The 14862-nt window shown below is 39.9% G+C and overlaps 1 protein-coding gene across 2 annotated transcripts in view; it reads right to left on the bottom strand.

Moving 5' to 3' along the window:
• PLXDC2 (plexin domain containing 2) overlaps positions 1 to 14862 on the bottom strand; it is a 400824-nt gene that overhangs the window by 225093 nt on the left and 160869 nt on the right. For both annotated transcript variants that reach the window (XM_040967893.1, XM_040967894.1), the window contains exon 2: positions 9958 to 10169. In XM_040967893.1, coding sequence (XP_040823827.1) covers positions 9958 to 10169 — 212 coding nt within the window. The remainder of the gene's footprint in view (positions 1 to 9957; positions 10170 to 14862) is intronic.

The following is a 14862-nucleotide window of genomic DNA, read 5'->3' as shown; positions in this document are numbered from 1 at the left end:
CAAGAGTGATGGCTCAATAGCAAAGCCCTCACTTTGCAAGTGCTGGGTTCCTATACAGTCACTGGTTTGTGTCCTGGCTGCTCCACTTCCCATCCAGCTCCCTACTTGTTCCCTGGCAAAGCAGTGGAAGATGGTCTAAACAAAGCCTTGGAACCCTGTGCCCACATGGGAGACCCCGAAGAAGCTTGTTGCTCCTGGTTTCTGGCTTCGGATCAGCTCAGCTCTGGCCATTGTGGCCATTTGGGGTTTGAACCAGTGGATGGAAAATGTGTCTCTCCTTCTCTTGGTAAATCTGATCAGCTCTCCCAATAAAAACAAGTAAATTTTTTTTTTATTTTAAGAAAGTTAATTTTACCATTATCAGTACAATTCAACACATAAAAAAAAAGATGCTGATAAATATGTATTATTTTGGACTGGCACGTTTCTATATTTATTCCTAAGGCTGTTTTCAGTACTTTTAAAATTGCATTTTGACCACTGGAGTAGGATATACTTCTATTCTGATAAATGCTAACCCTACTCACTTATAAAAATAACAAGACAGTATCTGATTTTTCCACAGGCAGAAGACACACATGATTATTAAAATGATATTTTGAAAAGGGATAGAAGATTGGGAGGGGGCTGGAGAGGAGGTGAAGGCACAGGGCACGGCTGGAAAGAAGAGGAGACGATCATGTTCTGTGCTAGAGCAGGCAGGTACGACCATCAAGAATGCACTAAGTATTTCACAGTAGCCAGCACAGAGGACTTCAAAGTGCTCCCAACACAAAGGAATGATCAGTGTTTGAGATGACAGACACGCTGATGATCCTGATGGTACAAGCCTTGAAATGTTGCTCTGTACCGCATTAACAGGTACAACTCATCTATTTAAAATCCAAAAATACAAAAAAAAAGAGAGAAAACTATTATTTATATTTATTCATTAAAGTGATGAATCAATCTAGAATGCTATCTGCGATGGACAAATGATGTGTTTTCAACTCTCTGAGATTTATTCATACTGTTTGCAAACATTTTCAGAATATGAAATTTTAAATTATCTTCTGCTCCATACTGGCTTTATATAACAGAACAAATAAACATTAAACTCAAAGCATGAGCACTGTGAGGAGGAGCAGTATAATCTAAGAATCAATACCAATGCAACTATCTATAAACATTTCTAAGCTGTAATTCATTAAAACCTAATGGTTTAACCAGTATTACTTCTAAGTACAAAATTCTATCATGAAATAAAACTTTTTCTCTTATTTTGCAAGTACCTGAAAGATTTACTTAACAAGAGATGCTGTGACTAAACGAAATTTTAAAATTGAAGCAAGATTTTACTTTGTAAATTATTCTTTCAAATTTTGGTTGCATGTGGCAACTGCATCATGACTGTAAGGTAATATCAGTAGACAATGGGCACACAGGCTGACAGAAATAAAAAAGCACCTAAAAGATGAATATTGGCATTTTCTGTAACTACTCTTTAAGGTAGCAATTGCATAAATATGTGAATTATATAAAAGAGCTAGAAATTACTCGTGAAAGAAAAACAGTCTCGGCCTTGTTTGATTCATTCATTCATTCAATACAGTTTAATGGATCCAAAACTATTACTTCAATTTAATGGCTCCTGCTTCAAATGCCACATGGAAATAGTTCAAAACAACTGCTCCCAAAGGGTTGCAGAGTTCAATTCTTCTCTCACTTGCAGACAGAGGCGGACATCTATGCACCGCTAGGGGATATATACAAAGTTGTCTTTCAGGCCAGCACAGAAGAAAACAGCAACAGTCTCTTCATTGCAAATGTTACCACCAGTTCTAGAATATTTGATCTCTTCCTTGAATAGGGCACAGAGACATACATTAACAAAGTTCTTTATGAAAAAGCAAATGAAATAAATATAAATTTAAATATAAGTATATGCATGCTTACCTTGTAAATAAAGAGCTCTTTAACTACACTAAATCTGCTTTAGTGCCTTCATGTGAAATAAAACTTTGATTTTTATAATAAAAACAGTTTTCACAAAAACATACACTGGATGTCTTATTCATAGGTAAAGAAAACAACTTAAGATGATAAAACAGAAATTTAGCTTGTTAATACTTACTGGTATTTCAGGCACTAGAGGTTCCCTACCATTGTTTAATGCAGAGAGAGGATATAGTGGACTTACTATCATTGACCAAGGAATTTACGTAGGAGAAACTCAAGGTAATATTCATATAACTCATCCCAGAATCCTGTAGGAGATGGGTCAATGAAAGACTACATTTCGTTTGCTACATGGGCAATGCAAGACTTCTATTCATACTGAAACACAACTCTACTGCTGAAATAAATTTTATGACCAACACACTTAATAACTTGGCCACCTCTTTGTGTCATTCTGTGGATGCTTATCTACACTATTACCGTAAATAAAGTCAACCAGCTATCGGGAAGAAATGCAGAGATAATCCAGTTATTCTCTACGGGACTCTGAAGGACAGTTATAGATCTTTTTTCCATTTTTGCTTCCATAAAGAGCTGACATGTCAAACCAGGAATAATCTATAATTGAGCAAGATATATGACACTCTATTTTAATCCTCATTATCTTTTTAAAGGATGAGCAATAATTGCAGATATCACTTCTGCCTGATCTACTATTTTCCAAGCATATTTTTTTTGCCTTTGCAAAATAAAGGTCTTCATCAATATTCTAAAAGAAAATGAATGGGATTAAATTAGAAGCTTAAAAATACACGTTTTTGACAAAGATGAAAACAGAAGAAATTGAAATAGATTTTGCTGTCAGTTCAAAAACAACCTTCGGTGATACACAGATTAAGAAATGAGGCCGATTCCAGACTCACATCAGATGGGGGCTGTCAAGATCTGGCAAGCCACTCTGCCAGTGAAGGCAGTGACAGATCTCCGCAGCACCCTAACAGTCAATCAAACAATAAAAAATCATTCAGATTTTGGCCACAATGGGTGACTAAAATTAATGACTCAAAATCTTAATAATTTTTGAAATGTATACAGTCATCCGAATCCTTTCCCCTAACTAGTGTCTCCTTGTACCCCACAAATCTCATCTAAATTTAACTCTTCTCTCCAGTCCCAGCTGTGGTCTTTCTGATCTAGACCTCATGGGGACCCCAGCAATAGGGGCATCCATGCATCTTGCCCTTTCCAACTTAACATTTTTCTTTCTTGAAGATTCAATTATTTACATGAAAGGCAGAGTTACAGAAAGATAGGAAGAGAAAGACATCTTCAACCTACTGGTTCACTCTCCTAACGACCAGAAGCTACAGCCAGTAGAAGCTATGAGCCAGGAATGTTACTCAAATCTCTCCCCGTCTCTCCCCACCAATTTCACAACTCCAATCACTTGGGCCATCCTCTACTCCTTTCCCAGACAACTTAGCAGGCAGTTGGTTTGGCAACGAAGTACTGGAGAGCAAACCAGGGCATATATAGGATACCAGCATCGCAGGAAGTGGTTTAATTCCAGCTCACTCTTGCTTAAAATCTGAGTGGTTTTCCAGTATCTCCCTGATAAATCACTGATATCAAAGCATCATGCATAAAGGAATTCAAAATCTTGCTGCCACCTCTCAATGCAAAACTCTATCTAGAATTATATTGATATCTGGGTATCTTCTAACTGTTCATGACCTGGCTCGACTGACAATTTTTCTTTGTATTGATGTTCACCGTGTACAGTATCAGGGATCGTTAACATGTGCAATATATCTCTTACTATTCAATTGCATGCGTTCTCAAAGCCTGATTTCTTATCCTCTGTGGAACACAGTCTGACACATACATATGAAAAATTTCAATGCATTTCAACATCAAAAATGTGTTCTTCTTCAGGGTTAGTCTTAGCATCCTTTGGACAGATCTTTCTGATCTGATAATTACATGCTGGTACCATACACTTTAAGGTGCTCTAGAACAGAAATGTATCACTTAAAAAAAATCTCTACCAACTCTTTCCATTTTTAACAATCACAGGAACAGAGCTTTTCACTGTGCTTGGTTTTCTTTTCAAAAAATTGCCACAAATCTGCATTACAATGTTCTTCTTCCAAAGAAGTGCTATCTTCTAGGATTTTACAAAACAGAAAGCAACCCTGAGAAAGGGAGTCAGCTCAACAGCGAATGCTGAAAATGTTGGTGCTTCTAGTGTATTTCTTTAAAAGGCAATGATTTCTCTTGCTTCTCACAATACTATATGGATATTTTAACATTAATGTCAGAACTCCAAAACTACAAAAGTTTATTTTAGGTTAAAACACACAAAAATAGTATTCTCCTTATCTAAGGATAATCAGATAGTCTCTCAACATACATGGAGATTTTACCCACATAGATATTAAAATTTTACCTTTTTCCCTGTAAAACAATGGGCAAATGAATTACATTGTCACTTTTTTCTTCTTAATCAGATTGCTCAGTTACACTAATAGAACCAAAACAACAACTTGCTATGCGGCAATTAGTAATTCATAACTTTTAAAATAAACATGTTAATTGTACAACTTCAAAAATAAGATGCAACAAAACTGACCGTTTGTGTGCCACAGCAGACATTCTAAGAGCTTCTCACATGAACTTAACAGAAAAACTTACTGTCTCTATTTTTTTAGCTAAACTTATCACACATTGGATTTATTGCTTATTCTCAGTTATACTTTTTTCAGATTGAGGTTTAACTCAAAGATGGATGATACAATAGTTCTTAGCTATATTTGCAACTGCTTAACATTTTTTATTTATTATCTTCATCTTATTTTAAAGTTAGAGATACAGAGATGTATCAGCTGATTCACTACCCAATTGTCTAGGCCTGTCCAACACAAGCTCAGTCGAGGTCCTCCAAGTGGATCCAAGCACTTGACCCACTGTCTACTGCCTCACAGGATGTGAATTAGCAGGAAGATACATGAGAACTGGAGGATTTGGGGTGCTTTCCAGGCATTTCACCATAAATGTTGGTTTCCCAAGTGACAACCAGTGCACCACATACCTTGAAATCCAGTAGCTAAAGCTGGTGAATTTGCACCTTGCAAATCAATAGTGCAGCTACATCACCTGGGAACTTGTTAGAATCATATTGCATCAGAAGAGCTCCAGCTTAGCACTGAGAAATCAGAATATGACTTGGCACCTGACTTCCAGGTGATTTGTATGCAGGTTAAAGTTTCAGAGGCACTGCCTTCTCTCACAATAACTGAGTTCATTTGCATTATTAAGCTGCACATTTGTGACCTATAAGCTCAATTTTAAAAATCCTTTTTTTAGATCACCCAAGGGCTTGAGAATCATGACAAAAAACAAACTCTACAATTCATTTCATAAACCTTGTCTGAAAAGAGAGGTCACATCACTTGCAATCCATGCAGGTAAATGAGTGACACAAACTACAAAGTTGGTGTCCTGTAAAGGAGTTTGTGGTTGATTTCCATAAAGTCAAGAACTGTAAGTGGCACACACTGCTCTGCAGGAACAGGGTAGGGTCACTAACCCTCCTGAGGCAAGAATCTTTTCTCAGCAAAGCTGATGAGGAGCTCCCCATTCTTGGGCGCTGATGTGGCACTGGAAGCTGTAAGCAAGGACCTAGAAGGGCATCAAGCCTACAAGAGAAGATGCACCCCTGAGCAGGTGGGGCCAAAGGACTGCTCAAAGGCTGTTCAAACAAGGACAAGCCATAAATGGACTCCAACACCCTGAAGTCCTATGAACCTTGGTACTCCCTGAACACTACTAAACTAGCAGCATGCTTAATGGCTGCTTCTGGACACTTGATGCTGAATTCCTACTTTTCTTCTCACCTGGCTATGGAGTCAGATGCGCACATGAACAGATACTTGAGCTAGAAGAAAGATGTCACCAAAATCAACAATTAGATCGACAGTGCCAGCTGCTCTGACTGGCCAACTCTTGGGTCCCGTATACCCAACGGGAAATACAGTTGGCTTTAAGACAACTTTCTATCTTCCTAAGAATAGCAAAAGCAGACAACAATAAGCAGACTACTTTTACAGAAATTCTTCATCTTCGATATAAACTGTTTCCCAATATCTCCATTATCTGCACTTATGCAGTCAGAAATAAAGAATGTCACTAAGCAGCAGATAGAGAATAGCAGTCTCAGTTTATTTCAGGAGGAATTTGTAGCAAAGCAGCAAACACTATATTGTATTCTTTGGGTTTTGCTTACTTTTGTTTTGGAGGTTTGGCAAAAGCGGGTTACAATAGGAGACATGAATATACCAGACAGGAATGCTGTTCTGGACTGTTTTGGACTCACTGCAACAAAAATGATTTTAACAGCAACAAGTAGAACCACAGATGCTCCATAAAGTAATTCTGATCCCTAAACAAACTTTGAAAGCATATAATGAAAAAAAAAACCACATTCTCTCTCATATGCAGTCTTGATATTAAGCAATGTAAACCAAAACGCCCATTTACAAATACGATTTTTGTCACAATGCCCATCAGAGAGCATTTAGTTCCTTTCTCTCCTATTTCTGTTTAACTCAATTAGGTGAAAGTTAGTTTCCCAATATAGATGCAACATTCTTCAACAATACTATTTCAAAGGCCAGGATAAGCAAAATTTCTAGAGAAGTTTCCAAAGCCAGCGGCAGTACCAAGAAATTACTTAGGAAACTTCTGGTTGCCAATCACCTCCATCAACCTAAAACCCCAACAGTATATATGAATTTCTTAACAAGTTGGTGCTGTTATGCAACTTTTGTTTCCAGAAAAGACTCCTAAGGTGAGCTTTTGTGGATGCCTCGGTCCCATATTAGAGTACCTAGACTCGAGTTCCAGTTTCTTGTTGATGTGCACCCGGGAAGGCAGTGGATAAGGTCTCAAGTAGTTGGGTCTCTAACATCCGCATGGGATACCTGGACTGAGTTCTGGGTGCAGGCTTCAGGCTGGCCCAACTCCAGCTATTGTGAGCATTTGGCAAGTGAATGAGCACATGGGATCTCTCTCTTTCCTTCTAGTTCCTTCTATCTCTCCCTCTGTCTCCCCCCTTCTCTCCATCTAGCCAGAATAAAATCCCAAAATTATTCTCCTATGGATAACTGGGGGCTGTTATTTTGAAAAATCACTTCTAATGCAGATATCATTTGCTCTCATTTCATTAGAGACAGTAAAGTCAAGTGGAAGGATAAGCTTGGAGCCTGGCAATCCCAGGTATGAATGCTAGCACCTTTATTTACTAATGCGAGACAGTATGGCAATGTTAACCCCAAATCTGAAATTACCTTCATGTAAACATCACTGAGATTGCCTCATGAGCATGAGGATTTACATTTCAGGAGGCTGCTGGAAACAGTAAGCAGATGGTGCCCATACACTGCCTGACAGCAGATCAGAGCCAAGAAGGAAAACCCACCACCTAAGCTCTCTGAGCCAACCTTCCCCCACTCCTTTACACTAATCCAAATCTATGGACTTTCAATGGTCTGCTTCAGTTAAAAAAGACATGAGAAAAGTTCAATGAACAACAAAAATTCTAGCTGCAGCCATGTCAGGCTATTTTTGAAGAGCAGTCATATATCGCTGAGCATAGAGATTTTCTGTTACAAGGGCCTAGGAAAATTCAATTACCCACCAACAAGATGGTGAATTTTTAGGAAGCTGTGTTCTCCCTTCAGAGTCTTAGGTCAATTTTGGGCACAACATTATTGGCTCTGTATCCTGTGTGGCTCTTATCTTCCTATGGCACCCCAGTAAAGAGCAGCTCAGCAGGGATCACCGTAGACTGCACTACGTTGCTGTAACAACACTATCACCAAAAGCACAAGACACCCTGCAGGAGTCACAAGGGCCTTTTATGGATGTCTTAGGACTTCTGCTCCTGATGGACCTGATGTTGCTGGTTAAGAGATCTGGCTGCAGCAGCCAGGGGACAAAACAGCCACAGATTATCCACAGCCATGCACAGGGCTTTCACACATCCAGAATTTTGGCTGTTAGTGCATTAAGTCTTCTGAAGCCCCTCTCACTGTGAGGGAGAAAAAAACACTATTTTCAAGCCTGCATGGTAAATGTTGTATGAAGTCAAACTCTTCCTAAATAATGGGTACTTCAGGAACTCATTATATGATGCAGTGGAAGAAATGGTGTGTAGCTCTTGAAAACTGCAAGCCTGTCACCTGGAAGAGCAGGAACTCAAACTTGAAATTGCAAAAGAATAAACAGCACACAGTGTGGGACTAATTTCTATGGTAGAGTCCCAAAAGGCCAATCATCTTGGCAACAGTCATCCCAGAATGGTCAGGGCCTGATGAACAGCTGAGGGCTTCCCTAAGTTTTATCCCCACTTTCAGTTCATGTCCGACCATAGTAAGCCATCTGCTCCTCAAGCTACTCATGTAAGAGTCTGTTTCTAAGCAGCCTCCCTTTAGCTTCCCTGCACTGATCACCTTCAGCCACGGCATATACAGGCCCTCTCTTGGATTACTAAAACCATCATCTTCCCTCACTTGCTTCTGAGTACCAAAGACAAGCATGGTGGCCAACCCCCTTGCTGGAGCAAAAAGAAACAACAGCATAAACATGTCTGTGCTGATTGGGTGGTCTTCACTTATTTCTGCAAATTTTACTTGTTTGTCTTTTAATCATGTTCATTTGACAACAAGGTCATATTTTATGGTTTGTGAAGTGAACAACTATGGAAAATTAGGAACTGAAACAATGTCTCAGAGTCCTCTGAGCAACCCTAACTAATCTTTCTGAAATGTGTCCTCTCTGCAAACTCTACACTCTGCACTCCACACACTACTTTCCCACCATCCTCCATCTCCATTCAAAACTCTAATTGTAACAAAGAATAAACTTCTAGTAGCAGAGTGGCCAGTCATCTCAGTTTGTCCACACTTGCTCTACTCGGAGCGATAGAAGTCTTTTATCTGAGAAAAGTTCTTAGAGAATGGGGTGAGGGGATGTCCAATTCTTGCACCCCATCTCTCAGTTCACTGTCTGCATGTACTGGACAGGCTGGCTGGGCAAAGCAAGACCTTGCAGTTGCCAAAGGCAACCAAAGCAAATGGAATTTCCCTTTTGCTTCTCTGCCCAGAACTATGGAGTGGGAGGGTGCAGGCCATGCTCCCAGAAAAAGATAAGATAGTCACCTGAATGTTCTCATTCATCAACCTATAAACCTTGGGTCCCCCATACTCTTCCTTATGTTCAAGAAAGGAAAAATAAACAAAATTTTAAAAGCCCAAACTGTGTCCACTGAAGTCCGTGTCCAGTCAGACACTCTACTTCCCTACTTCTTCATGAGGCAGTGCTTTCCTGTTGCTTTGCTTTGAATAAAGATTCTTTTTTGCTTGCACTTGTTTCTTGGTTTTTTGTTTCTACACTAAGGTGAGGAAAGAACCCATTGCGCTTTGCTGGTAAAAATTCATTCTCCCATTAATGTTCTTCTCTTCTTCCGGTAATAAGCGAGCAACCAGGTGAACTCTCAGTTAACCAAGTCCCTATCTAAACAGTCACTCCTAGGCAAAGCCTCATCCACAATGTGCAATGTCTCTCTCAAAGTGAGGTTGACCACATCCATGGAAACTGCACAGCCTGTGCACTTTGCGCACATGTCACACACCAGGTGATGTGGCTACTTCTTTGCCCAAGTCTTATAGGGTTGATTCAGATTTCCCTAAAACCATGTGTGTATAGTCTCCTTACTGCCATCATCACCCCCACCATCCCGGGTCTGTCTGTTTCACTAGTAACTGAGTTCATGACTGAGTCATGGATTTTTGAGTTTATGCAGTTCACTTGTACTTTTACCAGGGAACTCAGTGGCCTTTCATAAATAGCCCCAAACCTCTGCAATGGAGTGCAAGAGCACCACATCTGCATAGAGGTTGCACATTTGACAAGGATCAGATTCTCTGATTGATCTCAATCTCCCATGATCCTCAGTACCTCAATCTGAGTGTTGTTGTCCTGCCCATCATCCAGCAGCAGGTCCGGGAAGCCTCTGGGATCTGGGGAGTCCTGGCCCATGCTGGCCCGGTTCGTGTCTATCCCCTTGAGAGAGTCCAGGTTCCTTTTCCACCTGTGGCTGTACGTGTGTGAGTCCACTTTCACGTCTTCTTCTGTTGGAGGGAAGACCTGGGCAACTTGATACTGCCAATCTGTTTGGGAAAAAGAAAATGTATTTGCACTTGTGAATCATGCATATGGTATCTACTAAAGAAAAAACAGCTCTGCTAATTATGGGGAAAAGGAAGCCAACATTAACAGTGATGCCTGACTCCATGGACCACTTTGAGCTGGCATGGATGTCTCTGAGTAGAATGTGATCTCAGGAAATGGTTGAGGTCATGGCAATGGCAAACATACAGATCTCATTGAGACCCCCAAACAGATGTGCAGCCCTGCAGCAAGGAACGCATCGCTATTCCCTCCCCTCACCCCTCTGTACAAACCCTTCATAAACATCCTTTAGCTATCCTGAGAAAGAAAGCTACAATCCAAACAAAGGAAACAATGTGGTTTTGAGCTTATTTGAAAATAAAAGTCAGACATTAGTGTGTAAGTTTATAGTGATTTTACATGAGGCGTATGGATCAGCAAGTAGACAACAACAACCATGAAGAGTTTAAATAAATCACAGAATTTTCCTTCTCTAGAAGTGGTCACCTACTCTGCAGCTTCAGCAAAGCCACTGAATCAGTAATGTCCCCATAAGTCATCACACATGAGTCTGTTCATTTGTGCTGTTCTCATCTTGAGATCTCATCAGGGTAGTATCAGAGGACAGCGTGATAGGCATTTATAGAAATGGATGGAAAGACAAGAAGATTCCATCACAAAGGCATTTTAAAGCCCGCTGCAGGGACTGGCCTTGCTGACCCAGTTCATCCAGCTACTACAGGAGGAAAAATTAGATTTAATCATTATTCCCAGTCTTTCATTTTGGTAGGTCAGCAGGGGAGGGTGTGCAAAAAGTATCGGCAATTCAGTTTCTAAGAACAGTCCTCTCCTGTCCAGCCATCCCCAGAAGACAGGCATTAACAGGTTTCTATAACTTGTAGTATATGGATTCAAACGAGATAAATATTGGGATATGGGTTCAAAACTATCCAAGAACATATATTTAATTATATTCATTATGTTCCCTTCAGTTCAAAAAACTGCATTCAATGCAGCTTGTAACACCATCAACTCCCAAAACGAATCATAGTTATGATTGCTGCGCTGTTCTTTTTAAAGATTTATTTGTTTATTTGAAATCAGAGTTGTAAAAAGAGAGGAAAGTTAGGTAAAGGGGGAAGAAGGGAGAGAAAGGGAGAGAGAATCTTCTGTTGGTTCACCCCCTTGATAGCTGTAAAAGCCAGGGTAAGGCCAGGCCAAAGACAGGAGATAGGTGCTTCATCTAGGTCTCCCCAAAAACTTGCGCCATCTTTTGCTGGTACTCCTGAACCATTATCAGGGAACTGGGATCAGAAGTGGAACAACAGGATTCAAACTGGTACCCACATGGGATGCCAGTGTCACAGGAAGCGATGTTACCTTCTAAGCCATAACACTAGCTTTCCAATTTTGGCTCTTTTCAACCAAACAAGGTGCGAACAACTCTTATAGATAATAAGAATTTTTTCATTTTTGGCGAGAAAAGATCTCCTCCCACCTGAGGATAAAGTAGATAGAGTCAAGAGAGATATAGTACCAGGCGTCTTCATGTAGAGCTTTAAAAGACTAGAGAGCAACATAACCAAACTCCACAAGAGAGAACTAAGGAGTCAGAGACATACAGCATTGTGTTCAATTTATTTAAATGAAAATCTAGAAAGAACTCACATGCATACTGGTCAAATACAGTCACTAAGTCACTCTCAACTGACAAGTGTTCAATAAACACATCTACCCACTATACAAAAGATGCCATTTGCAATGAAGTTGCCCCACCGAACACTACTTCATGGATGTTGGTTGACTAATCCAAGTGAATGTGTGAACTGGTAGTAAACTTTTCAGAGCAGGTAGAATGAATTAATGGAAAAACTACTGCACGAGGATTCTGGTCTGGTAGGCTGGGTTTTCTCCTATTATGTTTGCTGGTTGTGGGATCCAGCAAAATCCATAAAACATTCTTCGTTTTAGTTGGCCCATATTTTAGATAAAAATGATAACTCCTCAGCTGCAAGAGCAGACACCTTGCGTCGAGGATATGTCAGGCCCCAGGACCTATGACTCCATGAAGCTACATAAAACAATTTTATTGGCTTTAGTTAGCCACCCTGCCTCATTATCAAAAATATATGAGGCTGCTTACAACAAAGCTAAGCAGTAAAATTCTGAAAATTCCAGATCAGATCTCTTAGTGCACACTCAGCTCAAGTTCAGAGGCAGGCATCTGTGTAGCTCTTGGCAGAGTATGGCACTGACACAACTCTGAATAAAAAAACCTATGAAGGGACAATGGAAACTGTATCTGGGATCTCTGATGGAAAGTCAATCTAGATTAAAAAAATGGGAGCAAACATAATACAGAAAATGGATTAAATGATCCCAGAGAGAAAAACAGTTTTCAAAACACAAAACACACACACACAATAGCTGTAACCAGAATTTTGTTAGTCCTCAAAAGAGTAAATCAGGAAACACACCTATAACTTCAAAGAATTCATTTGCATTCAAATATCCTAAGCAGAATTTCAATGTAATTCTCAGGTTTCTTTTAAATGGATAAAATCTTTCATTTTCTAATAGTGGTTTCACTGTTTTCTTTCTAGATGTTCCTAGCATAGAACAAAACAGCATTTGCCAAAATCCCCATTAGGCCCCTAACTCCCATCTGGGGTCCTGGTCCTTAAGACAGGTAAAGCTTTCTGTATAAAATCCTTTTTCTGAATTTGCTCTGTTTTCATCCTCTCCTCTTACAGTAGAAAATGGGGGCGGGGGCAGCTTCAAATATTGTGTAGCATGAATCTCTTTTTTCCCACTAGTTGGCATCTGAGGAGTCTGATAAATGTGTCAAATACCCCTGGGCAGTGGTCATCCAATGCATCCTTTTCAGCAGCACTGGGAACTCTCCTGAACAAGGAGAGTAGAGTGTGCTGACTCCAGCACTCACAAGGTTAATTCTGCAGGCTGCTGTGGGCTGTTCTGCATTGTTTAGCCCTGCTTCGGGATGTTTTCTTTCTTGGTTCACCAGTCCCTCTGACAGCTGCCACAAGAGACTGGGGCTTGATGTGCCCCCACCCCCCAACCCATGCTTGCTTCTCCCAGTAACTGAGACCTGGAGCTTCCAAAGCCAATCACCTGCTCCCTATAATTGTGTTTACAACGAGTAAACAAGGCTTTCAGAAAGGACCTGAGGGGGTTTCTAGGGAGACAATTTGTGAGCTATAGACACTGGCCTCCATAAATATCCTTTTTGTTGCTCTTTTGGTCACCATTTCAAATGTACTTTGATTCTGGGCATTTTATGAATAAGGAAGGAAACAGAGGAAATGGTATTGTGTGCTCATAGATCAAAAGTACCTGGTTAATCAAGACTCGAGTATGAAATTGGCATGGATGCTGGCCTTATATTCAAATGATTTTTAGTGAAGATGTAAAAAGTCAAAATGAATGTTTTCCATGCAGAAAGACAGGAAAATGGGCTTGTTTCTACACTTTGGAAATTATTACCATGCATTTCTGGGGCTTTCAAGCTCATAAAAAATTTCAAATTGTTCTTTAAATCAGTACCAAAATGAATCATTCAAAAGCAAGATGAAGGGTCTATGCAATATAACTTTTCCCTTCCCAGCTGTAGGGAAAACAAAAGCAACAGGAGGGCTATCCGAATAGTCTGGTTGAGCAGATTGTTTGCTTTCTCTCTATTGTAGGTTAATTAAACCAACCATGGAAAACCTTCATAGCTAATTTTCTCCAACATATTTGGCTATAATCATTAATCAGACAGCTCATGGAGACATTAAATACATCTAATAACCATCATTTGGATATAGGAGAGAAAGAAACCTGTAGAGATGTGCATTTCTGTACAGCATGTACAGTGATCTTAATACAGGCTTACAGGAGGAGGGAAAATAAAAATATGAGTGAAGAAGGAATTTGTTTGTGTAACCAATAGATCACACTGTGAAATCCACAGTGTGCAGCTCATACAAGGGTAGAAGAGAAACTCACGTGTATCCTCATCTTATTCTGTGTAAACCTTCTGAGTCTCTTCTGTCCTTTCATATTCTATGCTGTGAAATAAACAGAAAAGGAAGAAAGCTACCCTAGATTGGAAACATTTGTATGTAGGTCACTTTCAAACACCTTCATTTAATTAGTAGGTACGGGCTGAAAATATTTTAATCAATTTCTTCAGTCCTACTTGTAAATAACACAGAGAATACACACACGTGAAACTACAAGAAAGTAACTGCATTACCTAACACACACCTTATGTAATTGGGGACCCTCAGAATGACATCTTTTGATGAGCAGCCTGGTCTACACGTTACAAGTGAACCAGATCAGGTCACTGCTGCAATAGCATTCCAGTTCCTGAAGGGAAGCAGATTTACTGCTGGATTCATCTGCGAATAGATTGAATTATTGGGCTAAGGTAGCGAGTCATTTGACTTTGCATGTAAATTGACTGCAGAAGTAAAGAGAAAACCTACACTTTAAAAAAAAGCTAATATACTTCGTTATATCGAATAATGTACTGCCTAACTGCCTCCCCCAGGTGGTTTTGAGAATCTGAGTGACTCTTCTAGGGCATAAGATTCCTACAGAGAGTAAGGGCTGTAGAGTGAATTGCATAAAGATGCTGAAGAGTTGGCCTGAGACATCCATTATATTTTCTGAATCTTTCTGGGA

The sequence above is a fragment of the Ochotona curzoniae genome, unplaced genomic scaffold (genome assembly GCF_017591425.1).
Source record: "Ochotona curzoniae isolate NIBS_2020 unplaced genomic scaffold, NIBS_Ocur_1.0 scaffold_4683, whole genome shotgun sequence".
NCBI lineage: Eukaryota > Metazoa > Chordata > Mammalia > Lagomorpha > Ochotonidae > Ochotona > Ochotona curzoniae.
This window is presented reverse-complemented; position numbering and strand designations above follow the sequence as displayed.